The 23919-nt window shown below is 39.3% G+C and overlaps 1 protein-coding gene across 10 annotated transcripts in view; it reads left to right on the forward strand.

The window, feature by feature from the left end:
* Positions 1-23919, forward strand: part of RABGAP1L (RAB GTPase activating protein 1 like) — a 759437-nt gene that overhangs the window by 525118 nt on the left and 210400 nt on the right. For all 10 annotated transcript variants that reach the window (XM_042975849.1, XM_042975851.1, XM_042975848.1 and 7 more), the window contains one exon: positions 16842-16883. In XM_042975849.1, the coding sequence (XP_042831783.1) occupies positions 16842-16883 (42 nt within the window). The remainder of the gene's footprint in view (positions 1-16841; positions 16884-23919) is intronic.

Raw genomic sequence — 23919 nt, forward strand, 5'->3', positions numbered from 1 at the left:
ATATGGATATAACTTGAAAGGGATATTCATTAGAGAATTGAATGTGTTCTACTTTTTTTAAAATAACATATGATCAGGAGTAATAACTTACAGAGAGATTTTTTTAACAACTTCATTTGACCACAATTTCTAAAAAAAAATATCTACTGAGCACACTATCAGTCTTATTTCTTAAATATGTATTAGTCACTTTTACGATTATTTTCAGCTAGATCCTATACCTTTTAATTAATTGATGCTACAACACAATTCACAGTATTTTTAGTGACATTTAGTTTTGATGTTTGACTTTAAAAACTTTGCACAAGTAACAGAAACTAGTTTAATTTTTTTTATTTTTATGTTTTTTACTTTCTATAATTTATTTATTTTTTATAATTTACATCCAAGTAGTTAGCACGTGGTGCAACAATGATTTCAGGAGTAGATTCCTTAAGTCCCACACCCCTCCCATATCCCCTCCAGCAACCCTCTGTTTGTTCTCTATGTTTAAGAGTCTCTTCTGTTTTGTCCTCCTCCCTGTTTTTATATTATTTCTGTTTCTCTTCCCTTGTGTTCATCTGTTTTGTATCTTAAAAGTCCTCATATGAGTGAAGTCACAAGATTTTTGTCTTTCTCTGACTAATTTAGCTTAGCATAATACCCTCCAGTTCCATCCACGTAGTTGCAAATGGCAAGATTTCATTCTTTTTGATTGCCAAGTAATACTCCATTATATATATACACAATATCTTCTTTATCCATTCATCCATCAATGGACATTTGGGCTCTTTCCATACTTTGGCTATTGTTGATAATGCTGCTATAAACATGGGGGTGTATGTGTCCCTTCGAAACAACATATCTTTATCCCTTGGATAAATACCTAGTAGTGCAATTGCTGGGTTGTAGGTAGTTCTATTTTAGTTTTTCGAGAAACCTCCATACTGTTTTCCAGAGTGGCTGCACCAGTTTGCATTCCCCCCAACAATGCAAAAGAGATCCTCTTTCTCTGCATCCTCGCCAATATCTGTTGTTGCTTGAGTTGTTAATGTTAACTCTTCTGACAGGTGTGAGGTGATATCTCATTGTGGTTTTGGTTTGTATTTCCCTGATGATGAGTGATGTGGAGCATTTTTTCATGTGTCAGTTGGCCATCTGGATGTCTTCTTTGGAGAAGTGTCTATTCATGTCTTTTCCCCATTTCTTCACTGGATTATTTATTTTTTGGGTGTTGAGTTTAATAAGGTCTTTATAGATTTTGGATACTAACCCTTTATCTGATGTGTCGTTTGCAAATACCTTCTCCCATTCTGTTGGTTGCCTTTTAGTTTTGCTGATTGTTTCCTTCACTGTGCAGAAGCTTTTTATTTTGATGAGGTCCCAGTAGTTCATTTTTGCTTTTGTTTCCCTTGCCTTCAGAGACGTGTTGAGTAAGAAGTTGCTGCGGTCAGGATCAAAGAGGTTTTTGCCTGCTTTCTCCTCGAGGATTTTGATGGTTTCCTGTCTTACATTTAGGTCTTTCATCCATTTTGAGTTTATTTTTGTGTGGGGTGTAAGAAAGTGGTCCAGGTTCATTTTTCTGCATGTCGCTGTCCAGTTTTCCCAGCACCACTTGCTGAAGAGACTGTCTTTATTCCATTGGATATTCTTTCCTGCTTTGTCAGAGATTATGTGGCCATATGTTTGTGGGTCCATTTCTGGGCTCTCTATTCTGTTCCATTGATCTGAGTATCTGTTCTTGTGCCAGTACCATACTGTCTTGATGATTACAGCTTTGTAGGATAGCTTAAAGTCCGGGATTATGATGCCTCCTGCTTTGGTTTTCTTTTTCAAGATTGCTTTGGCTATTCGGGGTCTTTTCTGGCTCCATGCAAATTTTAGGATTATTTATTCTAACTCTGTGAAGAATACTGGTGTTATTTTGATAGATACTGCATTGAATATGTAGATTGCTTTGGATAGTATTGACATTTTAACAATATTTGTTCTTCCTATCCAGGAGCATGGAATATTTTCCCATTTTTTTGTGTCTTCTTCAATTTCTTTCAAGCTTTCTGTAGTTTTCAGTGTATAGATTTTTCACCTTTTTGTTTTTTCCTAGGTATTTATTCCTAGTTATTTTATGGTTTTTTGGTGCAATTGTAAATAGGATCAATTCCTTGATTTCTCTTTCTGTTGCTTCATTATTGGTGTATAGGAATGCAGCTGATTTCTGTGCATTGATTTTATATCCTGGAACTTTGCTGAATTCATGGATCAGTTCTAGCAGTTTCTGGTGGAATCTTTTGGGTTTTCCATATAGAGAATCATGTCATCTGAGAAAAGTGAAAGTTTGACCTCCTCTTGGCCGATTTGGATGGCTTTTATTTCCTTGTGTTGTCTGATTGCTGAGGCTAAGACTTCCAATACTATATTGAATAACAGCCGCGAGAGTGGACATCCCTGTCTTGTTTCTGACCTTAAGGGGAAGGTTCTTAGTTTTTCCCCTTTGAGGATGATATTAGCGTTGGGTCTTTCCTATATGGCTTTTATGATCTTGAGGTTTGATGCTTCTATCCCTACTTTCTTGAGGGTTTTTATCAAGAAAGGATGCTGTATTTTGTCAAATGCTTTCTCTGCATCTATTGAGAGCATCGTGTGGTTCTTGTCCTTTCTCTTATTGATGTGATGAATCACATTGATTGTTTTTGTGGATATTAAACCAGCCCTGCATCCCATGTATAAATCCCACTTGGTCGTGGTGAATAATTTTTTTAATGTATTGTTGGATCTGGCTGGCTAATATCTTGTTGAGGATTTTTGCATCCATGTTCAGCATGGAAACTGTTCTATAGTTCTTTTTTTTTAGTGGGGTCTTTGTCTGGTTTTGGAATCAAGGTAATGCTGGCTTTATAGAAAGAATTTGGAAGTTTTCCTTCCATTTCTATTTTTTGGAACAGCTTCAAGAAAATAGGTGTTAACTTTTCTTTAAATGTTTGGTAGAATTCCCCTGGAAAGCCATCTGGCCCTGGACTCTTGTTTTTTGGGAGATTTTTGATTACTAATTTGATTTCTTTACTGGTTATGAGTCTGTTAAAATTTTCTATTTCTTCCTGTTTCAGTTTTGGTAGTATATATGTTTCTAGGAATTTGTCCATTTCTTCCAGATTGCCCATTTTATTGGTATATAATTGCTCATAATATTCTCTTATTGTTTGTATTTCTGCTGTGTTGGTTGTGATCTCTCCTCTTTCATTCTTGATTTTATTTATTTGGGTCTTTTCCTTTTCTTTTTGATCACACTTTTTTTTAAAATCAATTTTGTTAATTCTTTCAAAGAACCAGCTTCTCCTTTCATTGATCTGTTCTGGTTTTTTGGTTTTCCTAGCATTGATTTTGGCTCTAATCTTTATTATTTCTTGTCTTCTGCTGGTTTGGGGTGTTATTTACTGTTCTTTTTCCAGCTCTTTAAGGTATAAGGTTAGGTTGTGTATCTGTGACCTTTCTTCCTTCTTTAGGAAGGCCTGGATTGCTATATGCTTCCCTTTGCTGCGTCCCAGAGGTTTTAGGCTGTGGTGTTACCGTTTTCATTGGCTTCTATGTACTTTTTAATTTCCTCTTTAACTTCATGGTTAGCCCACTCATTGTTTAGTAGGATGGTCTTTAGTTTCCAAGTATTTGTTATCTTTCCACATTTTTTCTTATGGTTGATTTCGAGTTTCATGGTGTTGTGGTCTGAAAATACGTACGGTATGATCTTGATCTTTTTGTACTTGTTGAGGGCAGCCTCTACCAAATGTCCTCCCAGCAGGGGAACCACCTCTCCCCATGTGGCTGGGACCTCGCTCTCCCTTCCTGGAGATTTGCTCTTCCCACCAGAGCACAGACAGGTATCTAGTTGCAGAGTTTCAGACTCTGTGCTCCCCCTGTTTATAGAGTCCTAGTGGAATTTAAACCCTCTCCTTTTTCCTTTCTCCTTTTTTTGTTCAGTTTCTTGCATATCTTCCTTTTCTCTCCAGGTGCTTTGGGGGAGGGGGTGCTTTCCCATACTCCCCCCATCTCTGTCCTCTCCCCACAAGCAAAACCACCTCCCTGCCCTCTGCAGTTTTCTCCCCCAGTTCACCTCTCTGTGCCAAGTACCTGCTGAGTTCTCTGGTTCAGTTTGTGAAGATTGTTGTGTTAATCCTCGAATCGGTTTTCTAGGCGTGCAGGATGGTTTAGTGTTGATCTGGCTGTATTTCAGGGACAAGAGACACACAGAAAACTTCCCTGCTGTTCTGCCATCTTGGCCCCTCCCTCAGAAACATTTTAAATAGTATGAAGTAGCTAGAGGTGGACTTTAAATTAAAGAATTTTAAGATGTGCTTGTTAGAAGTATTATACAGTGATTCTCACACCCGGCTGTATATTACAATCACCTGGCCCCACCCAGACCAATTAAAGTAGACTTTGAGGTATTATTAAAGCTTCCTAGGTGATTGTAACGTGCAGTTGGCTTGAAAACTTTAGGTACTGCTCACTTCTCAGTTTGGATTCATATCAGACTCCTGGGAAATTCTTAAAAATACAAGTGGACAGGCTATACCCCCAAGAAATTCATATTTCTTTGATCCAAGGTTGAACTGCCTCAGTGTCTTATAAAAGCCCCCCAGGAGGGGTGCCTGGATGGCACTGGGTCAGTTGAGCCTTTGACTTCAGCTCAGGTCATGACCTCACAGTTCGTGAGTTCAAGCCCCACATGGGACTTGCTGATGTCAGCCTGTCAGCACAGAGCCCTGTTTGAATCCTGTCTCCCTCTCTCTGCCCCTTCCCCACTTGTGCTTTCTCAAAAATAAACATTTAAAACAACAACAACAAAAAAGCACCCCAGGAGGTCAACCACTCAGCTGATGGTAAAAGAACTGGATTAGAATCAGGAAGCTTGTCATTCCAGTCCTAATTCTGTGAACTTAAAAATACCACCTCGCACATTTGAGGTGTTTTGTAAAATGGAGGTAGTAACATCAACTTCTGTACCTGACAGATATTGTTACAATTGAATTGCACAGGAAGTTCTCTGCAACAAAGTGCTATAAAGGTTGTAGTTAAGATTTTACCAAGTAATGGCTGCTGTGAAATGGTGCGGTTAGTTTGGTGCTAAATCCTATGTAGTTCTTAGCAGAAAGAGGCCACACCTATCTCTGAGACAGAGTGAAACTTGGGCTCCTTGGCTGTCTCCAGCATCTGTCATCCTAATTCTTAAAGCTGGCAGTACATTTTTTTATTCAGACCAGTCTGCTGGGGGCTCTAAGTGGCAGGGGGCAGGAGGTGGAGAAAAGATAGAGATGCCCCATCTGGTGATTAAATAAAAAATTGTGAGTTTCTATAATTAGTAAATCCTTCAAAGAGACATGGCAGGCAACAGTGGAGCTGTTTACCTGATTTAATTTTTAAACTCTTTTTCGGTACTTGCCTCCTATATTCCGCCCCTGTCGTCTCTAGTGTTTAAGCTTCGCTAACATTTACCCATGTACTGAGTGAGGACAGAAGAAAGAAAGAGGGTCACCAAAGATGAATATACTCATTAACGGCTCCCCAGCATGACAGACACCTCAGGACTTCATCCTTGGATGGGGTAGGAGTCGTCTATCCAGAGTGTGTTAGTCTGCTTGCAGCCTTTCACCAGACTCCTCACCAAGCAAATTACATATGGTATCTTGAGTCTTTTAAATTCTCTCAACTGTATATTTGACTGCAAGTTCTTGAGTTGTGTTTGGGTTCCCCACCCCCCCTCGTTCTGCTTTGGGAGTACTTAAAATTTCAGCTTCTGCTTGTTTCCGAAGACAGTGATAAACGTGTGATTGGTTTTCCTTTCCTGAGAACATCACCCGGATGCATTATACCCTTGTTTTCAGATTTGGAAAGAGGTAGTGAAGCTTCTGGGATAGTAGAAGATGAAAGAAAGCATGTCTGAATTTTAATGTTATTATTCAGAAGCTCGCTTTTCATGTTTAAGAAGGAACTGAATGTAATCTGTTTTTCTTTCCAAATAACCTGCAAATGAGGCCCACCAGCCAAAAGGAGTATGCTATTAATATCAATAAATTGTAGAAAGAAGCTATTTTGAGGAACATTTCATGATTCTTGATTCTCATGAAAGCTCTATTTCCTTGATTCCAACAATCCTATTCATTACATCTATTGATTCAGCTAATACTGAGAACCTACTCTGTTGCAGGTAGTGTCCTGAGTGATGGAAATACATCAGTAAAGATACAGGCAGGGTTCTGCCCTCATGTAACTTACAAGGAGAGAGAGACAGATAAATGAGTAGTTACACAGCAATGGATGGAGAGTCCAGGATGCTTTTAAAGAGCCCTAATAAGGGGTACCTAACCCAGCCATGGAATGCCAAGAAAACCTCCTTGGAGGAATTAGCATCTAATATCGGACCTAGAGAGAGAGGAGTAGCTAAGTAAAAGAAGGATGTTCCAGGTAGAGAAGACATCATACAGAAGGTCCAGAGGTTCAGGGCATGGTCTAATATGGGGGAGTTCCTTGAGAAGAACCTAGTTTTCATTTCCCCACAGCTATGAGATCACCAAAAAGGGTGGAGTTTGTGGGCAGTGGGTGCCACCAATGAAATCCCGGCATTCAGCAGAGAGAAAAGTGCTGTAGTGTCTGTACATGGAAAGGTGTCAGATCATTTAGCAGATGGTACATGATGTGGTAGCAACCAGCTGAAAGCATTATCAAAGAGGACCTTACAGCTTACCTGTGGGTCTAAGTCTTCTGGCTGGGATTCCCTGGATTAGCATTGCAGAGGAAAAACAGTTCAGCCCATCTGCTGTGTGTTTCTTCCTTGTGTGGCTCCTCTACTGTCATACTGCTACCCCACTCATGGAACACCTCACTGCTGACACTTCCGGGCACCAAATGTGTAAAGGCTTTTCCTGCAACACCAGCTGGGTGACCTACAACATAACTCAGTTCTAACACTATCTACCTTGAGATCCCACAGGTTAAGGGCTCAGTACCCCAAGCCTGCTACCACTGTACTTAAGATGTCAAACACAAGTAGGTCCCCAGATTACCCACAACTTATGTTCATTTTGGCTACAAATCAGAAGTTCCCATAACGCCCCTCCTTAGTTTCAGTCAACTTGCTAGAGCAGCTTATAGAACTCAGGGGAACATTTACTTACCAGTAATGTAGACGGTTGACCAGTTCCTTAAGAGACACATAAAGGCATGTCATATGCTCAGTACATGGATGTACATGCTGCCGACCTGGAAGCCCTGAACTCCGTACCATCGGGACTTTTATGGAGGCGTACATTTTAATGTAGGCGTGATTAATTATGATGAATCAATTGATAACTCCATTTTCAGCCCTTCTCCCTTCTCAAGAAAATGGGAGTTAGTAGGGGAGAAATTCCAAGCTTCCACGCATGGTTTTTCTTTCTGGTGACAGGCTCTCATCAAGGAGCTACCTTAAGAGCCCACCCAGGGTCACCTCTTTAGAACAAAAGACACTCCTACCACCTAGGAAATTATAAGGGTTTCAAGAGCCCTGTGTCAGGAATTGGGGTCAGAGACTTAATATTAGGACAAGAGATGCTTTTAGTGTTCTTATTACTTAGGAAAATACAAGGGTTTCAGGAATATCTGTGCCCATAACTGGAACAGAAACCAATATGTTTTCTGTTACATCACAAGCATATATTTAATGTTGCACAAGTTGATATATTAACATATACCTTCTAATGATAAATTGATACAGTCTCACACATTTCTTAACTAATGGTCTTTTGGAGCCAGTTTAGTCTGAACATTAAATATTAAAATATCTTCATTGTTAATTCAGCTAACCTTTAAAACAATCTTATTCTGACTTTAATAGCTTCAGATTTAAGGAAAATGTATAGTATGCCATGGTCATTTCTAACACTGTCTCTGGATATAGACTACCTGTTTTTGAATCTCAGCTTCAACCATTTGTGATCTTGGGCGAGTTGGTGAACCGTTAGCAATGTGCCTCAGTTTCTACATTCTCATGATTTAATTAAATGATATTTTTAGTGTTCTAAAAACAATTATTGGCATATGTTAATTGATCGTAAATGTTAGTAGCTAATATCATCATCATCATCATCATCATCATCATTGTTGTGTTTTAGTTCATCAGTTGGAATTAGGTCAAGCTGCAAAGAAGACTTCACACTGCTCTTAACCCAAGTTATTCCTGCACGTTTTAATTGCCTGTTGCATTTTTCTGCAGTGTGTGATTGTGGGGAGTCCCAGCAAAGTAACTTGACACATTGTACCAAATAGTACTCTGTTCCCTAACCTTTGCAAGTGACTTGTCTCCCCAAATCTATTGATTTTTTTTTAATATATTTCTTTTAAATTTTCAGAACACCTCCATGCCATATTGAATACATAGTTGGTGTTCTATACATATTTGTTGAATTTAGGCTAATGTGTTTTGGGGTTTTTAGAGATCATTTTTATTTTTTTAAAAAAGAGGGTGGATTGGATCAATGGAAACTCTAGCAGGAGGTTGGAGGGAGAGAAGGATCGAGATCAGCTGGTAGTTAGAGATTGGTGGGAGTCTTTGTCTTCTTTGTTTTTATGAAGGGCATCAAAAATATCCCCACAGCCTGGGATGGGTTGACTGATAATTGTAGCTGGAAGACTGAATAATCCAGGGCTTATCATGACTTAATGGGATTGAAAACAGAAGGGTGATTGCTAATGTTCATTACCAATAGGGCATCATAAAATGCTTTCCAGGTCACACCTCTCCTTTATTAGCCAGGGTTAATGTGTTGCTTATTTATATTTCTATCGCCAGTCCTAGTTTAGGAGTCCATTGATGGAGAAATGACCTATCCATCACTGTAAACATGCAAGTGATTATATATACTAAGCAGTCTTCATAACGCCTGGCACACAGATTTGGTAAATATTTGTCAAAACCTCTCATTTGACCTATTTCTCTTATTTTACCTCCTTTGTTACTAAAAGGTTTATTTAATTCAGATTTCACAAACTACTAAGAGTTTTTCCCAGAGTCACTCATAATTAAGAAGTGACTTTATTCAGTAGTTCATTTATAAAAACAAATGCAAGTCGAGCAAAGATTAAAAAAAAAAAAAAAAACACCCACAACCAGACAGATGCATTCATATGTTAAATCTATTTCTTATCCTCCACATTCTTGAACTGTTTCTACTCATGAGAAAAGTAACAAATGAATCTATAGTAAAAATGGAAAACATTAAGGAAACTGGGGGAAAGGGAAGGCTGGAATCATGCAAGTTTTTTTGTAGTTTATACTATATTAGTAAACAGGTAGCAGGCCTAAGGGAGGACTTGGCCGTGAGGGCTTTCAAACATTAGAACTTAGATGAATTTATATGCAAGGCTATGGTGAAGGTCCCGGACATCTTTTTTAAGCTGCTGCTTTGTTTTCAGTGCTGCAATCCTGACCTCTAGTGGGCATCCAGAAACAAAACCCTAAACCTAGAATACAACCTGATTTTACTGGGTACGCCATCAAACTCCATTATTTAGTCATCCTAAAAGATGGAATTTTTTTTTTAATTTTTTTTTTAACGTTTATTTATTTTTGAGACAGAGAGAGACAGAGCATGAACGGGGGAGGGTCAGAGAGAGGGAGACACAGAATGTGAAACAGGCTCCAGGCTCTGAGCTGTCAGCACAGAGCCCGACGCGGGGCTCGAACTCACGGACCGCGAGATCATGACCTGAGCCGAAGTCGGCCACTCAACCGACTGAGCCACCCAGGCGCCCCAAGATGGAATTTTTAAAATGCTTACTCTATGAGAATGAAAATAAGGTAAAATACTTTTGGGTTAATGTGTTACACTATTCTTGCTATTAGACCTCTGTGTTAAGAGCAGCCAGTATTTCTTTTTGTTTGCATGGGAATTATCTCACGCTTTTTGTGTGTGTGTGGAAAAATGCATTTTGTAGATCACAAAAGTAAGAAATTTATCTCACCCAAAGAGAAGCTCAGAGGGATTATGTTCTGGTTGCCTGATATACATTAGAAGCTGCACCAAACCTGAGTGGCTTTAAAACAATGATTTTGAAGCGGGACATGTTGATATTATATGTAGCCTCCTGATATGATATGGACTGACACAACATTGATTCTGTGTTGTTTGTGCCAAGAATACATAACCTAAATCTCATCATAAGGAAACATCAGACAAATTGAGGGACATTCTACCAAATAGAATCCTGTACTCCTCGAAAGTATCAAGTTCATCAAAGACAAAGACTTTGATCTGCCATCTGTCCTAGATGAAAGCAGACTGAGGAGACATGACAGCATAATGTAAGACATGGTCCAGGATTGGATCCTGGACCAGAAAAGGACATCAGTGGGACATCAGACAAAATTTGAATACTGCTTTCATGGTTTTGATAGTTGTACTGTGGTTATGTGAGACGTTGACATTTGATGAAGCCAAGTTAAAGGTATGCCGAGATTCTTGGCACTATTTGTGCACATTTTTTCTAAATCTGAAATTATTTCAAAATTAAAGGCTTTTAAAAATTAAAACAACCATTCATTTTATTCACAATTTCATAAGTCAGGAATTTCAGAAAGATTCAGCTGTGTGGTTTACCTCTGACCCACATGGCAGCCACTGGGGCACCTGAGGCTGCAGGATTCACTGTCAGGACGACTTGTTGATCCACGTGTGTGGCACCTGGGTGATTCTTGGCCTCTGTTTCTTTTCTTTTTTATGATGTTTTTATTTAAAACAAAAATTCTTTTAATGTTTATTTATATTTGAGAGCGAGAGACAGAGCATGAGCAGGGGAGGGGCAGAGAGAGAGGGAGACATAGAATCCGAAGCAGGCTCCAGGCTCTGAGCCATCAGCACAGAGCCTGATGCGGGGCTTGAACTCGGGAAGGGAGAGATCACGATAACTGAGCCACCCAGGCGCCCCAAGATTTTTTTTATTTTTAAGTAATCTCTACACTCAATATGGGGCTCAAACCCACAATCCCGAGCTCAAGAGCCATACACTCTTCTGACTGAGCCAGGCAGGCACTCCCTTGGCCTCTGTCTCTTATGGATGGCATTTTGTCCTGCAGACCCTTTACTTTTTGTTTAGCTTCTTAGAGCATAGGGTCTAAATATAACTGGTGGTGGCTGACCTTCACGTGGTGGGAGTGGGGGGGAGCACTCCAGGAGATGGGGAGTGGAAGCTTTTACCCTTAAGGCTTGGGCCCAGAATATAGGCATAACTTCACTTCTACCATATTCTGTTGGGCAAAGCACTAGTATACTCTGCCCAGATTTAAGAGGAGAGGTCAAAGACCTTACTTCTGGATGGGAGAAGTGTCAAAGAATTAAGAACGTCCTTAATTCATTACAGACACTAACCAAAGTCCCACTGAATTTGCAGTAGATGGATGGAATTAGTGAGAAAGCTGTGGAAATTTTTTTTTTTTTTTGTCTGACAAACATAATCAGTATTGAATTAGTGAAAAAGCTATGGATTTTTTTTTTTAATCTGACAGACATAAGTTCTAGTCCTGGCTTTGCCATTTACTAACAGAGTGATGTCTCTGGGCCTCAGTTTGCTCATCTCTAAAATGGTGGCAGTGATACATATGCCATGGAGTTACTCAGAGAATTAAGTGAAAAAAAGATATAAAATACCAGCCATGACAGGCAATCAATATGCAAACCTAATAATGTATGCTGGCATTTACTGAATACTTAGCAAGTGTTCAATTCCTGTGATGTGCTTTTTCTGTGCTGTTTCATTGAGTCGTCACCACTTCCTGGGACGGTATGTCCCGTGTTGGGTCGGAAGGGCAGCTCGCATTTTCTCTAGCATTGGCCGTGTTTGTCTGTGGGCCGTTCCCTTTACCTTGGCTACTTCTGGTTTGATCGGTTCTCCCTGCCTTGTGGTTAGGATTTCCATTCCCACATACTATTTATTTCCCTTTTATTTTGATCCCTGAGGAGCCGGGTGCTGAAGCACACTCGGCACTGTTTGGCACTAACTACCTTTTCAGCATTTGCTCTCAGCGCTGTCAGCGTAGCTTTTGACAGCTTCTCGCACAGTCTGTCAGCTCCCTCTGAGCTCACGATTGCCTGCTCATCAGAGCCAAATGTTCGTGTCTTTGTTTCATTGAGCGCTGTGCTGTCAGCCTTCCTTCACACGGGATTGTGGGTGCTGGATTGTTGGCCTACCCGGGAACGCCGCGATCCGCGCTTCGGAGAAACTATTTAATTTGGGGCAGTTACTTGTAGGTGTTCTTTAAAGGGAACATTTTGCCGAGCCGTGACTCAATTTTGAAACCGTAGCTTTCCAGTCAGTAAAGGAGACACTTCTTCACGCACACGAGGCTGATAACAGTGTGTTGTCACTGGAGGAAGGTGGTGACCCTTTCTCGCCACAGCATGCTGAGTTTATATTGCCCTATATCCTGCAAGCAGTCAGCTGCTTTTTGTGAGTGTTTTCGACATGGTGTAAATTACAAGATTTGGTTTTGGTAGAAGTCACCTATTTGTTATCTTTCTACCCTCTGCTTTCAAAATTTACATTAAATGGAAGGAATCGGGGGCACCTGGGTGGCTCAGTCGGTTAAGTGTCCAACTTCAGCTCAGGTCATGGTCTCATGGTTCGTGGGTTCGAGCCCCACATCAGGCTCTGCGCTGAAAGTTCAGAGCCTGGAACCTGCTTCGGATTCTGTGTCTCCCTCTCTTTCTCTCTCTCTCTCTCAAAAATAAATAAACATTAAGAAAAAAATTTTTAAAGGGAAGGAATCACTAATTCTTTAGGAGTTAGAAGGCACATTGAAAACACCCAACTAAAGGATATATTCACCCATTCACTTATTTATTGGGCCATCTTCTCTAACTTGGTGGTTAAGAGAACGACTTCTAGAATTACACTGCTTAGTTTAAAATCCGTGTGACCTTGGGAAACTTACTTTGATTTCTCTAAATCTTCATTTGGATGGAATTAAAATGGAATTGAAGGTTGTGGGATGAAATAAGGCCATGTTTTCATTGAGATTAATTCAGCTCTTGACACACAGATAATATGTGGATGTTGGCCCTTATTTATTATATTGAACTTGGAGTTAGGCCTTGTACCATAAATGAGAGGTAGCCACAACAGCACATTTATTCGTTATTTTTACTCTTCATTGTTCTCCAAATGTTTTACTGTTTGAGCCCTATTAGGACCATTTATTTACCCCTCAGTACCTAAAAAATTGCTACAGATCACATATTCCTGAAAAGGAGAGGCATCTTGAAAATATAGGACATCTTTCTCTTTTTAAAGTGTATTTCAAAAAATAGATTTCAGCTCAATTAGTCAAAGATTGAATCATGTAAGAGTGGGTGGACAGTTAAGTAACAACAGGGGATTTCGTTCGTGGTAGCTTGGTAGAGTGAAGGGTTGTTTCCTTATAATTCACTTTATTGTTGGCTCCAAGTCTGAGGACCAAAGCTTGCCCTGACATTGTCATCTCAAAGCCAACCTGTATGTGGTGCTGTAATTTTAAACCGACCAAATGCTGTATCCTGTTTGCACAGTGTGACCACACTCTTCTACTTTAGTTTAAGGCTTGTGAAGTGTTTACTTCTGTCTGTTTTATGGATGTTTTATGGATGGCAGATGCAGGAATACCTTAAGCTGGTTTAGAGAGTTTCCCTATATAAATTGTTTCTGGTAACTGAAAGGGACCGCTTTAGTTTCCCAAACTAAACATTACTTACTTTTCATTTAAACACATGCTATGCTTCCTTCTTAAGTACAATATTTTGAACATGGGAGCATTCATTAATACTATCGGATTATCATCATGAACTAAGGTAAACTGTAGGATTATTGGTTCCACTAAATGGGCCCAGACAACTATACATTTGAATATTTTTTTTAAAAACGTATCTTGTATTTCTGTCAGATCTAATATTTTAATTCTGACACCTGTCTCTATAGGCTATTTGTCTCTAATCCCATCTACCATGCACTTTGTCCTTTAGCTTGCTACTTCTGATACCCATAAACTCTACAGTCGTATCACCAAACGAATTCAAAGTGCATATGAAATAAAAATTTTTATGGTGTTAGAGCTGTTTTGGCTCTCTAGAGGTCTTTAACTTTTTTTAAAAAAATGTCTAAGTTCTTGGTGTTTTTCACAGCTCAGTTATTATCCAGTAGTTTGACTTTGAGATAATAAATTGCTCTACTTGGGTCCCTTGGGAAAAGAATAAATCTCAGCAATTTTAGGATAGCTAGTATAGTTTAGTCCTCTGGTCCTCAAATAAGCACGTATTATATATGTCATGCCAGCACAGAGTGGTAAAAATGCCCTTAAACTAGACATTAAGAGGCGGGGATGATCGTGGGCTTCTACTAAATCCATATATAAGCTTAGGCTAGTCAAGTTCACGTTCTGAAAAGTGAGAATCATAATACAGGTTGTTATGAGAATCTGTGAGATTTCACTATTCCTGCGAAAGCAAGGGGGTTGAGAATATAGCAAAGTCGGTTGAATGTGGAGTCTCCAAAGTGTACCCTGAAGGGATTTGGGAGGGAGAGGAGGGGTGCGAGACCAACTTAGGAGGAAAAAACCAGAGCATTATAAGGATTAGAGAACTGGAGACAAGAGGGGCTTACATTTTAAGCAGTGACTAGGAGAACAAGATCCAGAGACATAGTGGACTTAGTCCTACGGCAGGCTGATAAGCACTGGGGTTGTGAGAATTCACCACTGGCGAGCAGCTGTGATGTGGGTGGAGGGGAAAGAGCAGGGCAGCAGGCTTGGCCTGTGCGTTTTGGCAACAGCGCACAGCAGTTAATGGGTGAGGGCCCAGATTTACGTATATACAATGGAATACTGCTTGGCAATGAGAAGGAATGAAATCCTGCCATTTGCAGCAACGTGGATGGAACTGGAGCGTGTTATGTTAAGTGAAGTAAGTCAGGCAGAGAGAGATACCATATGTTTTCACTCACATGTGGATCTTGAGAAACTTAACAGAAGACCATGGGGTAGCGAAGGGGGAAAAAAGTTACAAACAGAGAGGGAAGGAGACAAACCATAAGAGACTTAAATACAGAGAACAAACTGAGGGTTGATGGGGGTGGGGGAGAGTGGAAAATGGGTGATGGGCATGGAGGAGGGCACTTGGGATAAGCACTGGGTGTTGTATGTAAGCCAATTTGACAATAAATTATATTAAAAAAATTTTTAAGAGATTAAAAAACAAATTTCGATTAGGAAAGCAAATTTTGCTTCATTGTAACCCAGGTTTTTTGATCTACAATAGTCTTCTTTTTTCTAATTGATAAATTGTGATCAAGTCCAGAATCATTGCTTGGTGTGATAATGAACTGTGATGATTTGCTTTTGTCTTCTGGCCTGGTTATACTTCCTGCTGCTTTTAGTTCTTAAAGAATTAACAGAGTAAACCCCAGACCTCGAACCAAATATTTCGTATTAATCATTCACCCCTTATACCATTAAATCATATTTTGGGTAGTTCACTATGAAAGTTAAGCAAATTATAATAGGGATTCACTCTAAGTATCTAGTTTTAATCCTCACTTCTGATTTTGGAGATAGGAAAAGGATGGTTTATTAGAAGTTCTTTGTGTAGGGGTACCGGGGTGGCTCAGTAGGATGAATTGTCAGACTCTTGGTTCTGGCCCAGGCCATGATCTCATCATTCGTGCGGTCGAGCCCCATGACAGGCTCTGTGCTGACAATGCAGAGCCTGCTTGGGATTCTGTCTCTCACTCTCTCTCTGTGCATCTCTCTCTCTCACTCTCTCTCTCTCAAATGAATAAATAAACTTAAAAAAAAGTTCTTTGCATAATACATCTGGTATAGTAGTTCTTTGTGTAACACATCTGGTACAGTGCCATATCTAAAAGGCAGATAGACTGTATTTGTGACCAAGATGAAGGCACAAAGACAGACCCTGGGCTCATGGGAGATGTCAACTCATACCTGAAAGATCTTTCTTCTCCTGTATGGTGACTTCCATGGGAGGAAATGGCATATTTCATGGCAACTTTGTTTCTGATTGTCATCTTGAGCATTTAAGATGTCCTGTATTTTTGAATTTAACATCTCAACATCACTTCAGAGCCCCTGGGCTGAACTCAGAGCTCAGAATTCAGCTCCAGTAAGACTTCTTAACGAGGTGTTTAATTTGTTTATTCCTAAAGACATGTTGCTTTGGGTTTCAGGGGGAAAAAAAGGAAAAGGAAGCCTAGCGGATAGCCCCTAAGTACACCTCTAGTTGCACGAATACTACTTGAAAGCAAACGAGAACTAAAGCAATAAGAACAGTGGTGGAAATCCAGTGCGATGCTTACAGCTCCTCCCATACAACCCGTCCCAGTTATCAGCAACATTGTTTTGTTTTGTTTTGTTTTGTCTGCTGCTGGCCTTTTACCTCACCAAGATGTATATACTGGGACTTAGGAATTCCATGGAATAAGTTTAGACTTCTGCATCACTGCCATCTTAATCAAAGAACTTGACTTTCACAAGCCTTAGACCCATGCAGATAATCCAGAAATTGAAGGAAAAATAATGTATTGAATAATTTATTGAAGGATTGAAGGAAAATAATTTACTGTAAAAATAACAATTTTATGTGAATGTTAATTAAATGGCACCAAAAATGTGCAGTAAGCCTCTCAGAGAAGGAAAATACCTTTCAAAAAAAAAAATCTCATTGTTTAATTATTATTGTATGTGAAGATAAAAGCAATTAGGGGTTTTATTAGAGATGTATGGAAGTCTTGGGGAAACTTAATAAAACAGTGGTAGATGTGGCAGTATTGATTTGGACTCTCTTTTTCTATTTCAGGGTTTGAATATTATCTTTCACGTAGCCTTGGCTCTCCTAAAGGTAAGTCTGTTTTTATCTTTAAATTGGGCATAATTCAAATGTATAGCCTTTGACTCATTCTAGATTCTTGAACACAACAGAAGACTTTTGGGAGGAACTCTGATTCTCTCCTTTGTTGTTTATTTAGAGTTTGTTTCTTTGTTTTTCTTATAATCTATTTAATTTTACTATCCTAGCACTCCTTCCAGCAACATATAAAGTTGTTTTCATTCATATGAGTTGGATGATGTAAGAGAAAAATTTAAAACCTGTTTTCTGTCAAAATGATGCCAGCCTTTTTCTTAAAATATTTCTTACCATGATAACATCCCTGGAGGTACCTAAACATAGAATTGAGTTATTAGCAAGCTTTTATAATATACTGACTAAAAAAGAAACTGCTACATTTCAATTTGCACTTCTTTCTCTGAGAGCTAGAAACTTATAAGCACTTTAGAATTCAATTATAATTACCTTGTTGGATTTTATATCAACATATCCGTGCAGCTTTAACAGTGTGGTAATAGCAAGACATTTGCTGCAGAGTTGCTGAAAGTAATCCAGTCAGTCAGTTTTTGTCCTTCAGTCAGAGATGACATTCTGTTGCTGAAGGTGAAAATTGCCTTATTTATTAAAAAAAAAAAAAAAATGCAGACTCACCCTTTCCCCATAAAACATAGTTGTTAAAATTCCAGACCCTGGACTTGGACAGATTTGGATCTAATTTCAGCTCTGGTGTACGACCTTGGGCAAAATGCTGTAAGTGCTCAGACCCTGAGTTTTGAGATAATAATAGACACTAATTTATGGGATTATTGTAAGAATTAAATATGATGATATATAAAAATCCTTAATATAGTGTCTAGAACATTTTATTGCCTAATAAATGTTAGCTGTCATTATTGTGATTATAGTTATATTCACAGGGTAACTCAGAATTTGTTTCTAGCTTCCCCATCATTCTTCCAAATTTTCCAAAAGATAATGACTTGAAGTCTTCAGAGAGCCACTGGATATTTTATTTCCGTACTTAAATACCTTGACCCAAAACAAAGACGTGACATAATATGGGTCTTGTGTACATCAAGAAGTGGGGTACTATCCTCACCTCCTATTCTGTTAAACATCTGTTTTTTGTGAAGTTCATAAATTGTACTTTAAATTGTTCATTCAATAATTTTGAGTTTAGATACGAACAATTCTTATACTAAAGTTATTTTGGAAGTTAGGAAAATATTTAAAATTTCTTCAATAAAGTAACAAAAACGGGGCACCTGCGTGGCTCAGTCAGGTAAGTGTCTGACTTCAGCTTGGGTCGTGATCTCACAGTTCATGGGTTCAAGCCCCTCGTTGGGCTGTCTGCTGTCCGCACCAAGCCCACTTTGGATCCTCTGTCTCCCTCTCTTTCTAACCCTCCGCTTGCTCGCTTACTCTCTCTCTAAAAAATAAATATACATTAAAAAATGTTTTTAATAAAATAACAAAAATATATTTGCATGTGTCTTTTAATCAAGTCATGGATCTCTACCTCCAATTTTTTCTATTTGTTTTTTGTCATTAGGACAAATCAAAACCAAAAACTTCCTAAGAACTTTTGGTATAGGGCTGGGATAAGACTTTTAGAATGCCCAAGCAGTGAAAGTTTTATGTAATTCAGACAACAAACAATACTTAGCCGTAAAGCAAGTGTAAGGGAGTCCAACAAAGTTGTGATTTGTCCTATCTTGTCTAATTTGTTTTTAAGCCTCAGGTATTATATCTTTCCCAAAATGCCTTTCTTCATTATTTTGCTGACTTTTCTTTACTGGTGCTCTTAGCACACACTCTGTCTTTTGGGGGTAACCCAGGATTTCCTCCAATAAGTATATTTGACCTATACTCTGTGTCAGCAGCGTATCTGCCTGGTCAGTTATCTTCCTGATTCGCAGATTCTTTTGGTTTGATTGCATTATTTTCATTTATTTTTGTCCATCTTAACCTGATGTCACCTGTGCAGGGGACATTCTCTGGCTACAGGGCAGAAAGGTTTTTGTATCTTCTGTAACAATACGTGGATGTTCATCTAGTGTCATCTTGGAGAACTTGCCTAGTTAGAGAAGGTAAAAAGGAGAGCTTTCCCACTAGTGGCCCATATTTACATCCCTTCCTTGTATGAATCTTGGAGCTGTCTTAGAGACAGTATATATAGGCTGAATTGAAGTGTACCAAATTGATCTGATTGCCGGGACCAGATCTTTTTCCACCTGGAAAAAGAATATCCCAAACATATATGACAGTGACTAACTTTTAGCTTCTAATCTAAGAAGCCATATAAAATAATGTATATTTGTTTATATTAAATAAAACAAACTTAGGGACAGTTCAAAATGCTTATGAGCCCAACATAAGTTATCCATTAGCACATTAAATATCCAGGTGTTATTTGTAAGAGAATTGTGAATTGTGTTAACCAGAGAAAACTATATAATTCTCTCCCACAGCTGATAATTGAGGGAGCCAAGACCCCAGGTTGCCTAAAGTCTTTTGGCTTAGTAATGGCAAAGCTGAATTTATAATATTTTTAAGCAGCATAATTATAGGTGAAGGTCTCTGTTGCTCAGTATGGTTTAAAGACACCTACTTTCTGAATGGAAGCTGCTTTCTTTTGGGTTAGAAATAGTCTTCATAGAAAGGCTTTGAGCTAAAAGAATGATTCACTATAGTACATAGCATCATCAGATCATTTAGGATATTGGCAGTGTACGTTAGGTAGGTTAGATACATTCCCCCAAATTTAATTCGTTTATTATATGAAACGTTCAATAATCACAGCGTATAGTACATTATAATAGATTAGATGTGATCAATCAGAATTAATCTTAGCCAGTTCATGTTGGCTGAGAATTTTTTATCAGAATAGGTTCTTTGCATTCAGAAAGTGGTTCATTTGATGTCTTATGTGTGTATATAAACAGAGATAAAGAAAATCCATTCATGATTCCATCCGTAGTAACCATAATAAAAGTTCAGTGTAAGATCTTCTTTCCATGCTTTCGTCTATGAATATGTAAGCATGCATTACCTATCTACATACATATATATGTATATGTACATACAGATTTTTTAACATGGGTTTGAGGATTACAGTTAAGACGATGGGATCTGAGAGGTAAATCCAGAACAATGTAAAAGGATGAACTTCTGTTTTCTTTCAAAAATTGCTGATGAACAAGACTCTTTTTCATTTAATAATATATGATGACTATCTTCTTTGTCACTACAGACATGTAGTGGTTAAAAGCATGGATGCTGGAGCCAGACTACTTGAGTTCAGATCCTGTCTCCCACAATTTATCTAGCAATCTTAGATAAATTACAGTTTCCCTATCCTTAAAATGGAGATAGTAGTAACATCTTTCTCATAGGATTGTTAGAGTTTAATGAGTTAGTATATGATTGGTGCCTGGAAACTTGTGAGTATGACCCTGCACTCAGGTACTGTTATTGTGCATAGAGCTGCCTTAGGTTTTTTGATAACTGATTAGTGTCTTATTGTGTATACCATGATTTTACTTAATCAATTTTATATTTAATTTTTATGGATGTTTAAGTTGTTTCTAGACCTTTCCTGTTAGACACACATCCCTAAATTTCCATCTTTGAATACTTATTTAGTATGCAGTATCTTTTGGATAAACTTTGAGGAATGTAGTTACTGGGTCAGACTGTTACATGTGCTGGATCACATTTGAATTTTTGATGCATATTGCAAAATTGCTTTCTACTAGCAATATGAGAGTACATTTTCTCCGTATTCTAAGTATGTGCTTTAATGGACAGCAAAAGCAAGTTGTAAAAGCAGATGAAAAAGTAATCATTATACCAATTTGTTTCACTGTAAATAAACAAACAGAGCTCTTCAGGCAGTTTTGAAGAGTCCAATGTTCTTTCATTTGGGAACATCTATTTATTTTTTTATTTTTTTAGGGAAGCCAGTTGCTGCCGGCTAAATTTTAGAAGAATGCGCCTGGCTTGGATGAGCTTTTTATATTATGTAAAAGTTCTGAAACATATCTGATGTTTTTGGCTTTTCAACCACTATGGTCTTTTTTCCTTACCATTCTATTGAAGCTTTTTTTATGAAGTAACTAACAAAATCAGTGGACCTGTTTCCATTTTTATCTTCCTTGAATCTTCAACAGTTATCAAAACCTCATAAAGACATAACACTTCCCTTTTTCTGAAACGCTCTCCCTTGGCTTCTGTCTTTTTTTTTTTTTTTTTTTTAATCTCCCTCTCGCCTTCCTCTCATTTTACTTCTGCTCAGTCCTTTCTCCCCTCTAGTCATTAACTTGGAGTTCCACAGGGTTCCGGCCTCTAAGAACACACTTGGTGCTTCTTCCTTGCTGATCTTGTTCATTCCCCTGGTTTCATCTATAAATGTTCACTCTCATCTTTATATTTAGCCCAGATCCAAATATTTGGCTTGCACTTACCATTTCTGTTTGGATGTTTCAGAGGCACATCAAATCTAAAAGCCAAAACTGAACTGATATGCCCTCCCAGACCTGTGCCTCCTCCAGTAACCTTCACCTAAGTGAAGGTACTACCCAGCTGCTCAAAGCAGAAACCTGAAGTTATCCTTAATGCTCTTCTTTTCTTAATCCCCAACATCTACTGAGTCATCAACTCCTGTTGATTCTACTTCTTAAGGATTTTTAGAATCTTCCCACTTTGGTAGTTAGGCTGCCACACCCTTTAACTTGGACTGTTGTAGTGACCTCTTTCACTAAGAAATAATGAACATGCAGGGCACCCGGGTGGCTTAGTTGGTTAAGCGTCCGACTCTTGATTTCAGCTCAGGTCGTGATCTCATGGTGGTGAGATGGAGCTCCGCATCAGGCTCTGTGCTAAGTGTGGAGAGCCTGCTTGGGATAATCTCCCTCTCTTTCTTCCCCTCCCCCGCTCGCTTGTGCATGTGCATGTGCAAAAAATAGTGGCTTTGAATGACACACTGGACCCAATGGACTTAACAGATAGATTCATAACATTCCATCCTAAAAAAGTAGAATACATTGTTTTCAGGTGCACATGGAACATTCACCAGAAGAGATCACATATTAGGTCACAAAATAGGCCTCAACAAATACAAAAAGATTGAGGCCATACCATGCATCTTTTCTTTTTATATTTCCATAACCTCATTACATGAGCGGCTGTTTTTCTCTCAACCATAGCCTCAATGAGACTGGAGACACACTGCACAATCAAGGGAGCTAAGCAGGGTAAGATTAAGCACCCTCCCAAAATTAGGAGGATAATTCCTATGAGGGTTTTGAATCCCCCCAAGAGTTGAAAACCATCCTCCAAATAACTCCCCGGGGTTTTCACCTTTCCAAGTCTGGACTGGACATGAATAACCTTTCTCATTTGATCTGTGATCTCCTCTATGACTTTTCCCTCATCATCTATCTGTAGGCAGCAGTTTCTCAGGTTAAATTTTCCACAAACACCTCCCTCAGAAGCAAGCAGGTAATCTAAGGCCAAGCGATTTTGATAAATGGCATTGCGCATTTTGGTTTGTTGCTTGACTATTAAGAGCTCTGTCAGTTTCATTGGTTATAATTTCTACAACTGCTTGCAGTCTGACTATGTGGTTTAGCATGTAAATGGGAGTGCGGTAGCCCCAGGACCCACCCTCTGCCCAGGTGGCAGGGCCATAATAATGGATTATATGCTCAGGAGGCCATTCATTATCTTTCCATTTGCCAATTTTCAAGGCACGCCACTTTTTTTGAGCCTCTCTATCTCCGTATATTTGAACTCCCAGATGTTCTCCCCTTGCAAGTGGGAGTAGAAATAAAGATGGATGGATAGTCCCCAGCACTCATGACCCTGACCAGCCTAAGGAAAGTACTGTATAGGCTGTTCTCCCACATACCCAGTATAGTCTACCTGGGGCCTGCCATTTGATGGCTGCATCAGTGTTGTCCCAGTCCTCTTGGAGATGAGAGAAGTTAAACAAGGGGCAAGGGTCTGGCTCAAGGTGACCCGGGGACCCCCACCCTTGGGTTTCCCAGGTGGTTGAATTATAAAACCTTTGGCCTAGGCATGTTAAGTTTCCAACAGGGATGGTGAAATTTTTTCCCCATTGGGCAAGACAGTTCTTCCCAATGATTGAGGTTTTGAGGAGCCAAACCCCGGTAGTAGAACTGGGATATTTTGTTCCATTATAAGGCTTGAGGGGATCTAATTCCTTGGCCTCCCATGGCCATTGTTCCCCCATGCTGGTTCCCCCACATACATAGCATGAAGAGATCTTTAGGGTCTGGGCTGTAGTCTCTGCCAGGGCTAGAAACAAGTTCCTTCCTGGGACTGAAATGGGAGGGGACTATTATTCCCTTACAGAAGGAGTGGAAGACTTGATGGGATGTGGTCATATGGGTGGTAGTGACCGTCTTGAAATATAGCACAGTCCTTGGGTCTGCCTCGCCCATAGATTTGGATGTCAATTCGGGTGCCCCATTGCCATTTGTAGTCTTCTGGGTTAATGATGGTGAAATTAACAGGGTAACAGGCTTTTGATTGACAACCTGATGTAGCAGCCCCCTTCTAAAGGAGTGCCGTTGTGACTTTTTTTTTCCCCAAGTAGCCTATGAAACACAGCTCCAACTGGGGCATAAAAACTCAGGTATATAGGCACATAAACCGTTCTCCTCACACGTGTATTTATTATTGAGTCAGTATTTTCATTCCCAGTCTAAGCCTCCGCATGGTATATCAAGAGTCCTTGGGCTCTCCATGACAAGTGCCCGCTTTTTTCATATGACAGAGGCTTTGGGGCCAATAGCTATAACTGCACATACATCAAACAGTATTGACACCGGACACTTGGGGTTAGTGATTTGTGTCCAGCTGATCAAGACTCCCCCCACCTCCCGAGAAGGTCAGACTTCTAACCAATCTTCATTTGGGGAGTATTGTGGGTTAAAGCAAGTGTATTGACTTCCCCGGTGGCAGATGGAATAGGTGGACTCATTGTGTATGCATGTCCCCACGGTCCTTCCCTGCCATGAGA

The sequence above is a fragment of the Panthera tigris genome, chromosome F3, assembly GCF_018350195.1.
Source record: "Panthera tigris isolate Pti1 chromosome F3, P.tigris_Pti1_mat1.1, whole genome shotgun sequence".
NCBI lineage: Eukaryota > Metazoa > Chordata > Mammalia > Carnivora > Felidae > Panthera > Panthera tigris.